This window comes from Hyperolius riggenbachi, chromosome 3 (genome assembly GCF_040937935.1).
Source record: "Hyperolius riggenbachi isolate aHypRig1 chromosome 3, aHypRig1.pri, whole genome shotgun sequence".
NCBI lineage: Eukaryota > Metazoa > Chordata > Amphibia > Anura > Hyperoliidae > Hyperolius > Hyperolius riggenbachi.
This window is the reverse complement of record NC_090648.1, coordinates 120,133,327-120,147,340: the sequence shown is the minus strand read 5'-3', so window position 1 is coordinate 120,147,340 and position 14,014 is coordinate 120,133,327. Positions and strand designations below refer to the sequence as shown.

The 14,014-nt window shown below is 43.7% G+C and overlaps 1 protein-coding gene across 3 annotated transcripts in view; it reads right to left on the bottom strand.

The window, feature by feature from the left end:
- LOC137562969 (oxaloacetate tautomerase fahd2, mitochondrial-like) overlaps positions 1 to 14,014 on the bottom strand; it is a 51,714-nt gene that overhangs the window by 20,480 nt on the left and 17,220 nt on the right. For all 3 annotated transcript variants that reach the window (XR_011030227.1, XM_068274841.1, XM_068274842.1), the window contains exon 4: positions 2,560 to 2,619. Coding sequence is in view for 2 of the 3 variants with exons in the window: in XM_068274841.1 (XP_068130942.1) it covers positions 2,560 to 2,619 (60 nt within the window). In the remaining variant the exon portion in view is untranslated. The remainder of the gene's footprint in view (positions 1 to 2,559; positions 2,620 to 14,014) is intronic.

The window sequence follows — 14,014 nt, the reverse complement described above, 5'->3', positions numbered from 1 at the left end:
CTGTGAAATTCTAAAGGTACTCATTGGACTTTGGGCCCTTTAGCGCAGTTAGGGTGCAAAAAAGTGCCACACATGTGGTATTGCCGTACTCGGGAGAAGTAGTATAATGTGTTTTGGGGTGTATTTTTACACATACCCATGCTGGGTGGGAGAAATACCTCTGTAAATGACAATCTTTTGATTTTTTTACACACAATTGTCCATTTACAGAGTTATTTCTCCCACTCAGCATGGGTATGTGTAAAAATACACCACAAAACACATTATACTACTTCTCCTGAGTACGGCAATACCACATGTGTGGCACTTTTTTGCACCCTAACTGCGCTAAAGGGCCCAAAGTCCAATGAGTACCTTTAGGATTTCACAGGTCATTTTGAGAAATTTCGTTTCAAGACTACTCCTCACGGTTTAGGGCCCCTTAAATGCCAGGGCAGTATAGGAACCCCACAAATGACCCCATTTTAGAAAGAAGACACCCCAAGGTATTCCGTTAGTAGTATGGCGAGTTCATAGAAGATTTTATTTTTTGTCACAAGTTAGCGGAAATTGATTTTAATTGTGTTTTTTCACAAAGTGTCATTTTCCGCTAACTTTTGACAAAAAATAAAATCTTCTATGAACTCACCATACTCCTAACGGAATACCTTGGGGTGTCTTCTTTCTAAAATGGGGTCATTTGTGGGGTTCCTATACTGCCCTGGCATTTTAGGGGCCCTAAACCGTGAGGAGTAGTCTTGAAACGAAATTTCTCAAAATGACCTGTGAAATCCTAAAGGTACTCATTGGACTTTGGGCCCTTTAGCGCAGTTAGGGTGCAAAAAAGTGCCACACATGTGGTATTGCCGTACTCAGGAGAAGTAGTATAATGTGTTTTGTGGTGTATTTTTACACATACCCATGCTGAGTGGGAGAAAGATCTCTGTAAATGAACAATTGTGTGTAAAAAAAATTAACAAATTGCCATTTACAGAGATATTTCTCCCACCCAGCATGGGTATGTGTAAAAATACACCCCAAAACACATTATACTACTTCTCCTGAGTACGGCAATACCACATGTGTGGCACTTTTTTGCAGCCTAACTGCGCTAAGGAGTCCAAAGTCCAATGAGCACCTTTAGGCTTTACAGGGGTGCTTACAATTTAGCACCCCCCAAAATGTCAGGACAGTAAACACACCCCACAAATGACCCCATTTTGGAAAGTAGACCCTTCAAGGTATTCAGAGAGGGGCATGGTGAGTCCGTGGCAGATTTCATTTTTTTTTGTCGCAAGTTAGAAGAAATGGAAACTTTTTTTTTTTTTTTTTTTTCCTCACAAAGTGTCATTTTCCGCTTACTTGTGACAAAAAATAATATCTTCTATGAACTCACTATGCCTCTCAGTGAATACTTTGGGATGTCTTCTTTCCAAAATGGGGTCATTTGGGGGGTATTTATACTATCCTGGAATTCTAGCCCCTCATGAAACATGACAGGGGGTCAGAAAAGTCAGAGATGCTTGAAAATGGGAAAATTCACTTTTTGCACCATAGTTTGTAAACGCTATAACTTTTACCCAAACCAATAAATATACACTGAATGGGTTTTTTTTATCAAAAACATGTTTGTCCACATTTTTCGCGCTGCATGTATACAGAAATTTTACTTTATTTGAAAAATGTCAGCACAGAAAGTTAAAAAAATCTTTTTGCCAAAATTCATGTCTTTTTTGATGAATATAATAAAAAGTAAAAATCGCAGGAGCAATCAAATAGCACCAAAAGAAAGCTTTATTAGTGACAAGAAAAGGAGCCAAAATTCATTTAGGTGGTAGGTTGTATGAGCGAGCAATAAACCGTGAAAGCTGCAGTGGTCTGAATGGAAAAAAAGTGGCCGGTCCTTAAGGGGTAGAAAGCCCTAGGTCCTCAAGTGGTTAAGCGTGAAGCTTCATATTAAATAAGGTTTTACACATGTTATATTTTGTCTCTGCGAGGTGGTGTTAATCCATAAGGCAGACGACGTGGAGAGATAAACAAAGTTAAGGAATACATCTGGTGAGGAGGGAACTTGAGGGGGAGTGTGACCCCTAGTCCCCGGTGGAAGAGTTTTAATGGCACCACCTGAGTGTTTTTAGTGTGTGGCTGCGGGAGCACAGAGGTGTGAGTGCAATATATGAACATCCTGCACTATGAGACTTTTTCAATGATGTAGTATAGGGGGCGGGTCGGACTCGCATAAAGTTCGCGAACCACCGATGTTCGCGCAAATAAGTTCACATGCAACCTATTCGGGCCATTTCTAATTTTGTGGGCGATTTTAAAAATAGTATTAGTAAAAAAAAGTAGTTAGGAAGTGGAATATCTTTCCATAGCAAGTAGTTATGGCAAATTCTATACTTGTATGTATTGATGAATGCATAACTTTTTTTGAACTAAACAAGTGTAACCTTTGAGGCCGAGCACTAAGGCTGATGACTACATATGAGATTCTTCATAGCACAAGGTTGGTCGGTGGTGGATGATTGAGTCATTTTCTCTATTAGATTTTAGTGTAAAACTAATTATGGTATTCCTTACCTTTATGTTCTTACCCTTTTTCCCAATGACAAAGGCAAGTTCAACTTCCCAATCTACTTCCTGCAATCAGAATAGCATATGGTCAAAAACACATTAAGACAATTTTAATTTTTAAAACCTATTAGGATATATCCTGTAGTGGCAGGAATAGGATCACCAGTTCATTTTTTGAAACCCAATAGCTTGGCTGTTTTGCCAATCATTTGGCTTCAGTAGTATCACACAGCCAATCAGGCAGAATACCTGATGTGCATCACTGCTACAGAAAGTAACAATGGCAGAAGATATATACAATGGTCTGGGGCTGCTGTACACACACTAGCCCCTCAGCAGAGGCGGTCATTGTCCTCAAGCTTTAGAATCACATCCACACTGCTGATCTGGTGTGCAGATTGTGTCCACTGAAAAACACACCTGGTGGCAGGTATCTGGTGTGTAGAAAACTGGTAACAGCTTAGTTAGCATTGTCCATGAAAGACCACTCAGCTGGCTGGTACCTAGATTAAAATCAACTGATAGGGGAAAAATTAGACCCTGGGGGGGTACTTACCTCGGGAGAAGGAAGCCTCGTGATACTAATGAGGCTTCCCCCTTCTCCTCAGGCAGCTCATTCCAGCGGTGAGACCAATGCACAATAATATTTATGGTACCTTTGCTTGCCTGCTCAGGCGCACTAGCAGCTGGCCAAGCCTGAATGTGCCTGCTCTACTGTGCAGTAGTGTGGATCCGTTCAGGCTTGGCCATTTCCCCCAGAGCCTGAGCGGAGAGGTGCTAGTGCGCATGCAGAGAAGATTGTCAGGGGAGCCAGTGCTGGATCCCCCTCTACTGAAGGACGGGGGAAGCCTCTTTAGGATGCAGATACTTCCCCCTCCTGAGGTAAGTACCCCACTGTGGCACTTTTTCTCACTATAGGTACACTTTATTAAGATTACTGCCCAGAATGCTAGAAAACCTATGCGCAGTGCGAAGCTGTGAGGATGATCATCATAGTAATTCAATCATGTAAACTTCCCATTACTGGAACAAGCGAGCAACATGTGACTTTAAAAAGGAAACCTTCAGCATTTTCAGCACTGCACTTCCGGGATGGATGGAACTTTCCCTGTGCCCTAGAAGTGAACTGCATTCCCCAGAGAATTCATGAAGCATCCCTCCTACCATCTGCACACCCTGTTACTCTCCCTTTCCAATGTAGTGCTGAAGCTGGCATATATCATTATTATAGCACTACACTTTCTTAGGCCTTCTACACACCATGCAATTTTCACTTTAGATCCTTTAAAAAAAATAAAGGTTTCATTCATTTCACATTTCCTTATACTAACAGAACATAGTGAGTTATTATCAATAACGTAACAGGAAAAGTATTTTCACATATAGAGTTTTCACCAATAGATCAAAATCATTTATAGTCCAGACTTTGGACATGTCGACTACCCTTGCCTGTGTAAATGAATGTATCTGAGCATAATATAAATCATGAGATATCCCCTGATTAGGTCTCATTTCTTGAAGGGTATACCTCTGGTTTTCAGCAATATTCCCTTTCTCCCCCTATTCTATAAATCCTTTGTTAGGACAAATTGGCTGGAATACCATGTCGCCCCCACAAGGGCATGTACTGGGAGATCTGCTACGGTACCAGAAAGATTTTCCTAAATTCTTTCCATTTTCCCCAAGTATTCTTTATCTATCTGCTATTCTTTAATTCTATCAGACGGTCCTTGTAAGGAGTATGTAATACCGATGTCAACACCCATGCTTCAGCGAAACCTAGTTCTAAGCGGTAGTTAGAGAATAGACTAGTCTGACGTATCCAGTCTCTCAAATCCCGAAATAAGCATGATAAATTGTACCTTTGTAAATCAGAAATTTCCATACCCACCTTACACTTTGGCAATTTGAGTTTTTATAATGCTATTCTGGGTTTTCTACTTCTCCAAAGAAATCTTATAAAGTATTTTTCTAACACTTGTATCTCATCATCATTGACCCAGATCCTATTTGTGATTGAGAAAACAATTGGATGAGGCAAAAATAAAAATATATAACCTACTGATTGCCAGTGACCCCAAGCTTAAAATCGTTCTCTCTCTCGATCAAAAGCAGATCGGACATGCTGGAAAATATTAATTGAAATACCGTCCATGTGTATGTTCTTTCAATTCATTTTCGATTGCTTTCCAAACGGAAAAATGATCGGGGAAGCTGTGCTACAGAGATGTTAAAAAAAACACACGTATTGGGTGAGAAGACCTGATCATATAAAATATCAATAATGTAGCAGTGCCATCTAGTGGTAAGCAAGTAAATTAAAGAACATTTTACAGGACAAGGGCTGCTTCCCACAGCATGCACTTCTCATTGGAGGTTTCTGATATCAGTGATTGTGGCGATCTGCTTCCATCAGCGTGATGAGATTTCCAAGGAAATGCAGCGATATTACCTGCTGCAGTTTTTGAGCGATTGCAATTCTGTGCTATTCAGCACAACTACAGTGGCTTGCAAAAGTATTCGGCCACCTTGACGTTTTCCAGATTTTGTCACATTACTGCCACAAACATGAATCAATTTTATTGGAATTCCATGTGAAAGACCAATACAAAGTGATGTACACGTAAGAAGTAGAATGAAAATCATACATGATTCCAAACACTTTTTTTACAAATCAATAACTGCAAAGTGGGGGTGTGCATAATTATTCAGCCCCCTTTGGTCTGAATGCAGTCAGTTGCCCATAGACATTGCCTGATGGGTGCTAATGACTAAATAGAGTGCACCTGTGTGTAATCTAATGTCAGTACAAATACAGCTGCTCTGTGACGGCCTCAGAGGTTGTCTAAGAGAATATTGGGAGCAACAACACCGTGAAGTCCAAAGAACACACCAGACACGTCAGGGATAAAGTTATTGAAAAATTTAAAGAAATTTAAAGCAGGCTTATGCTACAAAAAGATTTCCAAAGCCTTGAACATCCCACAGAATGCTGTTCAAGCGATCATTCAGAAATTGAAGGAGTATGGCACAACTGTAAACCTACCAAGACAAGGCCATCTACCTAAACTCACAGGCTGAACAAGGAGAGCGCTGATCAGAAATGCAGTCAAGAGGCCCATGGTGACTCTGGACGAGCTGCAGAGATCTACAGCTCAGGTGGGGGAATCTGATCTGAAAACTGCTGTTCACAAACGCTGTCCATCTAATCTGACTGAGCTGGAGCTGTTTTGCAAAGAAGAATGGGCAAGGATTTCAGTCTCTAGATGTGCAAAGCTGGTAGAGAGCTGTAATTGCAGCAAAAGGTGGTTCTACAAAGTATTGACTCGGGGCTAAATAATTACGCACACACCACTTTGCAGTTATTTATTTGTAAAAAATGTTTGGAATAATGTATGATTTTCGTTCCACTTCTCACGTGTACACCACTTTGTATTGGTCTTTTACGTGGAATTCCAATAAAATTGATTCATGTTTGTGGCAGTAATGTGACAAAATGTGGAAAACTTCAAGGGGACGAATACTTTTGCAACCCACTGTAAATGAAATGTTGCAATTACACAATAAAAAAAAAGCAATACAGTATAAAACAAGAGGAAAGTCTATTGTATTTTGCCTTTGCACTTCCATTAAGTTAGGTTCCTTTTCACAGCATAGCACAAGTCTGACTGATTAGCTTTGCTATCATCAAATGGAGACACCAGTTGCTTAGGTCACATATCACACATGTAGAAGCAGAGATGGATTAAGATGTTAGGGGGCCCTAGGCAAGGTTGTAGACGTGGGGTCCTTTTGGTAAGCTGAAGCGAAGAGATGTCAAAGAAGGTGGCAAGTAGGCCCCTTGACAGCCACTAGGCCCCGGGCACCTGCCAATGTTGCCTGGTGGATAATCCTGCTCTGTATAGAAGCCACTAGTGTTGTTTAAAAAAAAACAAAAAAAAAAACCTTATTTCAAAAGGCAACCTAAACAAATCAAAGTATGACAGCATTTTCCTGGCTAAATAATAATTCAAGCTACAAAATTCAGCCCCATTGTCTATTGTTTGTGGTCTCCTCTGTTTCCTGCTCGGGGATCTCATGTCTCCCACAGGATTGCTTTAACATTTGTTTGAACAGTCTCAACACATTCTGGCAGAGAAACTGAAAATGCTCTGCATGTCCACCTGGGTGGCTATCGAGAAATCCCACAGAAGAGCTGATTTCTTAAAGGTTAACTGAAGTGAGGAGTATATGCAAGCTGCCATGTTTATTTCCATTTAAGCAATACCAGTTATCAGCTATCCTGCTGATCCCTTGTCTCTAATAATTTTAGCCCTAGACCCTGAACAAACATGCAGCAGATCAGGTCTTTCTGACATTATTATCAGATCTGACAGGATTAGCTGTATGCTTGTTTCTGGGGTTATTTAGACACTATTTGGACACTACTGCAACCAAATAGATCAGCAGGGCTGCCAGGCAACTGGTATTGTTTACAAAGAAATACAGATATAGCAGCCGCCATTATCCGTCTCGTTACCGTTGTCCTTTAACTCTGGTTGTGACATGACAAAAAGTAAGTTTGTCATAATGGCTTGAGTCAAAACAGCGTGTGAGCCCCGTCATTGTGCAATAGCCCTTACATCCATATCCATGGTGGCCTCCCCAAGCATGCTCAGTCACCCACACATATGCTGCTGACGCCATCGCCAGAACACAGCAGTACGGCCAATACATTCATCACTGCATGCCTGACATAATATTTCAAGATTCTCCTTACCCCAATTCCCAAGCTAAATGCAAACTTCAATCAGCTGTCGCTGCTGAAGTCTCACAGGAATGTCTTCATCCACCATGATGACACATTTGAGTTGCTTCCACTCGGAATGCTGGAGAATGTGTCATACTGCAGGTTCAGGCATGTTGATATGCCATTCACAAACACCTGCACAGAATCCCCATGTCTACCTTCCTGAACGATCAGCCGGGACAGCCGCATTACTTTTCAGTCCGCTCACATATTCACATTGTCTTTGCATTCAGTTCAGCTATTGTAAATAAAATATGCAGAATATATACAGTACATTGAATTATTGCCCATGCTATGTCAAAATCATTACTGAGGAATGGAAATGTCTGTAATAACTTGTAACTGGGACACCTTATTCTCCAATGTGGTGTCAAACACACCAAACACCAAAATCTGGTATCCGCCAGAGGGCAAACTACGGACTGACCAGGGAGACATTCACAGGACTGACAACTTACAGACGGTACCTCATGGGGGACAAAAACACTGTAAAAATGATAGGTCATTCCTAAAACACCCAATCAATGCAAAGTCATGAAGGTCAAAGTGTAAATATGACCTCCAGGGCAATCCATCATGCCTATTTATGTACTGTGTCTGCACATAGAAGCCTATAGCTGACTATTCATAGAGAAACTTCATGTCCAAATTATTGCCATCAGTACGTCTCTAAAGCCTCCTCCACACAGGGATGTGTGAGAAGAAGAATGCTTTCAGACAACATTCTGCAGAGTTTATCCACCAGGCTGATCGCTGGCTGAGGCGTCAGGTGAACACACACTCTAGATTCTCGGCAGAGGCAGTCAATATTGGCTGCCTTTTCGGCTGAGTTTGGTTTGTGTACAATGTTTAAGCACTTTAAAGTACACCTAGAGTGTTAAGCATATAGTGAGTCTGCCATATTTATGTCATTTTAAACAATACCAGTTTCCTGACAGTCCTTCTGATCTATTTGGCTGCAGTAGTGTCTGGATCACACACCTGAAACAAGCATGCAGATAATCTTGTCAGATTTTAGTCAAAAACAATCTGCATGCTTGAACTACGCATTGCGCAAGAGGCTTATAGCGACGGGCACGTGATTGTGCCGGGTGCGCCGACATGTCAACTTCAGCTGAAGTGCCAGATTAACGGAGCCAACAGTGGGAGAAAGGAAGGGACCCAGAGGACGCAAGGGACCTGATGGGCTATTCAGTGTCCCTTTCAAGGACTTCGAAGGCGAACTTAAAAATCTATTTTGTACTCACCTGGGGCTACTTCCAGCCCCTACCAGTCGTCTCAGTTGCTCACCCGGTCCTCTTCGGTGTCCCCGCAATGATGGCGACCCGCTGGTGGGGTCGGCTCAGACCTCCACGTCATCTGGCGCCTAGTGTGCCTGCACACAACTACTGCACAGGCGCAGTACATGCCCGATGATGTGGACCTAGGCACAGAAGAGCTGACCTCGCCGGGATGTCGCATACCTTATAGCCGGCCAGCGGGGACACCAATGTCGACCGGGGCTGCGGTGAGGGACATGAAGAAGACCCAGGTGAGTACAAAATAGATTTTTAAGTTCGCCTCCGAAGTCCTTTAAAGAAAGTGGTATTTTACTTAAAAAAAGGCCAATTTGACCATTTCAGTGAGTCTTTTCGGGAGAGTAGTGTAATGTTCAACATTGTAGAGAGTATTTATTACTCATCTGGTTCCCTAGCATGCACAGTATATAAGCTCTTGTGTTCTTTTTAGCCCTCTGGGGAACATTTCTCATTTGCTTGATGCACGGCATAAACTCTGCTAAGGGGCCATTGGCTTTACTGATGATATAATGATATATGCCTGTGCATAGCTTATTACATGAGAGCCTTCAGTAATGTCCTGTGCCAGACACACAGTCTATGCAGTGTCTACAACAGCAATGAGAAAGGAACATACATGTCTCCAGGCAGCGAGTGCTGTGACTGTGTAACCAGAAGAAAAAACATAAATTAGAATTTACTGCATTGATTATTTTACTCACTTTATATCAAAGGAACTATATTTTGTAATTTTGAAGCTAAGCCTTATATTGAAATGGATCCCAACTTTTATGAATAACAGTTCGGCATGCCTAATGCTGAGGTTTAAAGCGGGCCCGAACACTTACACAGCATGCAAAGGCCTCAATTCACTAAGATCATGCTGGAGATAATAAGGCAAGAGAAAACTTACCTCCACATAAGAGAGAGAGTTATCTTATCTCTTCATTCCTTAACCACTTGAGGACCCACCCTTTACCCCCCCTTAAGGACCAGCGCTGGTTTGATTGATCTGTGCTGGGTGGGCTCTGCAGCCCCCAGCACAGATCAGGGTGCAGGCAGGGAGATCAGATTGCCCCCCTTTTTTCCCCCCTATGGGGATGATGTGCTGGGGGGGTCTGATCTCTCCTGCCTGCTGTGGGTGGCGGGGGGGGGCACCTCAAAGCCCCCCTCCGCGGCAACATTCTCCCCCCTCCCTCTCCTACCTGCTCCCCCGGGAGATCTGGGCTGCACAGGACGCTATCCGTCCTGTGCAGCCAGTGACAGGACGTCCCCTGTCACATGGCGGCGATCCCCGGCCGCTGATTGGCCGGGGATCGCCGATCTGCCTTACGGCGCTGCTGCGCAGCAGCGTCGTACAAATGTAAACAAAGCGGATTATTTCCGCTTGTGTTTACATCTAGCCTGCGAGCCGCCATCGGCGGCCCGCAGGCTATTCACGGAGCCCCCCGCCGTGATTTGACAGGAAGCAGCCGCTCGTACGAGCGGCTGCTTCCTGATTAATTAGGCTGCAGCTGGCGACGCAGTACTGCGTCGCTGGTCCTGCAGCTGCCACTTTGCCGACGCACGTTATGAGTGTGCGGTCGGCAAGTGGTTAAAGAGGAACTGTAAGCAGAATAAAATATTCCCTTAAAAGTGGTATATGAGAGTGATTGAGGTATATAGATAAGAAGAAGCGACTAATAAATCTCCTAAACTCTGATAGCAAAGTGCTGTAAAAATGCCATAGACAGTGTGGGAGGATCCCTGTTTACTTCTGGCAGGATTAGCAAGTTTTTTTTCTCTTCACTCTAGCAGTTGAAAACACGCCCACAGTGAAGGTTGTTACACCCTCCTCTTTTTTTTTTTTCCTAACTGACAATTTGCAGAAGACCAAACAGTGTAATATGTAGATGTGTGAAGAGAAGCAGACAGGGAATCAGCTGTAGATGCTGAGTAGTGTATTGTAATGTTTTAGCTGAATAAAGTAGTAAAAAGAAGGTGGAAGTCATAGGAAATTATGAAAAATGTAGTGTACTGTATGTGCAATTAATTTAGGTAGCTAATTGGAAATTGTTTATAGGAGCCTAAAAGATGAGAGAGTGTTGTCTGTATATGTAAAGCAATGGAAGGCAGGTGTAAAACAATTTCTGTTAATAATGGTTGCAGGGCTAATGAATGGATATTTTATTATGATAAACGGGAATAGAGGAGTAAGTAGATTGGGTCTATTTCTGTGTGTATCAAATTTCTGCCTGAAGGACTGTGCATGAAATAGTTGCTGCCTGCTTCATTCCCCCCCTCTGAATAAAAGCAAACAAGTGCCACAGTTATAAAGCACCTCAGAATATATTATTTTTCTTATTCTGGTTCAAATGATACCCTACATGCCATATTTCATCACTAGTTGGGAATGTGGCATACTCAGGGCCGGATTTACCATAAGGCACTGTAGGCATGTGCCTACAGGCGCCTGATGATGGAAAAGCGGCTCCCTCCCTCTCTAGTACCTCCCTCCCTCCTACCCTATGCAGAGTCCTGATGACAGTGTAAATGAGAGGTTACTCCCCCAGCTCTCTGCATTCCACTGACAAGATCTCCCTTCAGTTGAGGGCACCACTGGCTGCTTAATCCCGAGGGTATCTCTGGCTAACTAATGCAAAGGGACACCTGTAGCTATGACAGGCAAGAGAAGTAAGGGAGAAGTGACAGCTGGGACATCCAGTGGTTCAACAGGAGTTTGTAGGTTCATGGAGGGCTAAGTCTAGGGTGCCAGGACATCTGTGTCTATAAGCTCAAGTGATATACATCTGAGCCAGGGCGTACCATTATTGCCAGCCTGTGCTTTTGTAGCGATTGGATCCAATCGCTATGGCGCACAGTTTGGGGACTCCAGATACAATGCTGGGCAACAACACAGTAATGTATCTGTACAGCATTGGGTCTCAAAACTGATCGCATACGATTGCTACGGGCGGCAACCATTACAAGTGTCCACTGATCTTAAGACTATGCTTACATGTAGGTGACACAAGAGGTTAATTAGTTAAGGTGCCCATACACTCGTCAGATTGGCAGCAGATAGATAAGAAATGCATCTGATGATCTCTCTGATGCGTTTTTAGAACATTTTTTACCAGGATAGAATTCAGTTTGAAATCTATTGAAATTCGATCTGATGGCATTTTTTTGTCATCAGATTTCCATTAAGGCCAATGCAAACTGATAAGCAATCTCATCAGATCGACCTAAATTTTCCACCCTGCCAGTTCGATGGAAATCGATCGAAATCGATCGAAATCAGCCAACGATCGGTCGATTGGCCAACCGATTTGCAAACGATCAATCGATCGGGATCGGTCGGCCAGAAAATCGGCTGAGTGTATGGGCCCCTTTAGGTAGGCATTTCTACTTTTCGGGGGAGTAACCACTTCATTGTTCAATGGGGACACTGTGACTTTAAAACTTTTTTTTAACTGTTTTTTTTTTCTGTTTACATGAATGAGTGCAGCAGTCATTCACATATAAAGAACAACTGAAATGAAAGGTATATGGAGGCTGCCATATTTCTTTTTAAGCAGTACCAGTTGCCTGGCAGCTCTGCTGATCCTCTGCCTCTAATAATTTTAGCCACAGACCCTGAACAAGCATGCAGCAGATTAGCTGTTTCTGACATTATTGGCAGATGGGAAAGATTAGCTGCATACTTGTTTCTGTTACTCAGACACTACTGCAGCCAAATAGATCAGCAGGACAGCCAGGCAACTGGTATTGTTTACAAGGAAATAAACATGGCAGCCACCATATACCTCTCCCTTCAGTTGCCCTTTAAGTGAGCGCATGAGCATGCATACGCGGGAAGAAAGGGAGTGCTTATGAGACCGCGTGTGCACCCGCACAAGCGTGTGGAGGGGCTCAAAAGTGCAGGACGTGTATTTCACATCTTGGAATGCACAGGAGGGCGAATCAGGATATGAAATTCACATCCAAATATCTAAACAGGTTAAAGAAACTCTGAAACTAAAAAAACTCCCCTGGGGTGTACTCACCTCGGGTGGGGGAAGCCTCCGGATCCTATCAAGGCTTCCCTCATCCTCCTGTGTCCCACGGCGGTCTCGCTGTGCCCCTCCGAACAGCGGGCATGTAAATATTTACCTTCCCGGCTCCAGCGCAGGCGCAGTATCGGTGTCGGCCCGCTCTACTGTGCAGGCGCAAGTCTCCTGCACCTGCGCAGTAGAGCAGACTCGACAGAGATCGGCTATTTCCGCCTATCTCCGTGCTGAGAGCTGCAACAGCTCCTCCGCTGGAGCCAGGGAAGGTAAATATATCAGAGCTTATCGGGCTTGTTGAGGGGGGATTCCGGACACTTCGGGGGTCAGAGCTCGACTGCCTGCAGCTACAGGGGTGGGGGAAGCCTCATTGGGACCCTGAGGCTTCCCACTCCCGAGGTGAGTACCCCCCAGGGGAACTTTTTTTGGTTACAGAGTCTCTTTGCAGTGGCACTGCAAGGAAAAAAATCTCTAGGGCGATAATCGCCTCGGCAGGGGGAATCCTCTGGATTTTAAAGTGCCTTTCAAAACGGTAGCGATTTCCCTAAACGCACAACTATCCAAATCGCATACACAGGACATGCAGAATTTTTAGCGTTAGCGTTTCTGCAATGTAAAGTATATAAACGCTGGTGTAATCGCTCGGCAAAACCGACACAGAGCGATTTTGCTAGTGTTTTTAAATTACTGCACACTGTAAAATAAAATTAAAAGGACCAATCACAATTAAAAACGCTAATCTCAAATCGCTGGCAAAAAGCTGACACTTTTTAAAATCGCTAGAAAATGCTCATTAAAAACGCTAGCGATTGCAATTAGCAATATTGCTTTCTAGTGGGTTCCAGGCCTTATGGAGGTTTGTATAAGTGTGCCTTTGGGATGGGGGAGTCAAGGTGGTTGGGGAGAGCGACATTACATACCTATGGTGGGCTGCTCCTGTGGCCTCCCACCCATATGGTGGTCGCAATCTTCTCCCCAGAAAGACTGCACAGCATTGCATTTTAATTTTCCTGGTGGTGGCTGCCCACCACCTGCTGCAATGCATGCTGGGATATGTAGTCCATGGATGCAATTACAGATAGGTACTTGCATCCACCGACTACCCCACCTGGCATGTATTGCTGCAGGTATGCACATGATGGCACCAGGAAAATTTAAATGCAGGCGCTGTGCAGCCTGTGTGTGGAGCAGATAGTGACCACCATACAAGGGCGTAGCAATAGCCATAGCCGTCATAGCAGCTGCTATGGGGCCCTGGAGCAAAGTGGGGAGGGGGGGGGGGGCAGGTGGTACTAATGTATTCACCATTAACTTTCTTGTGTTCCTCTGCCTATATCTTAGTGCCCATGAACTATGTGTAGTGTTGA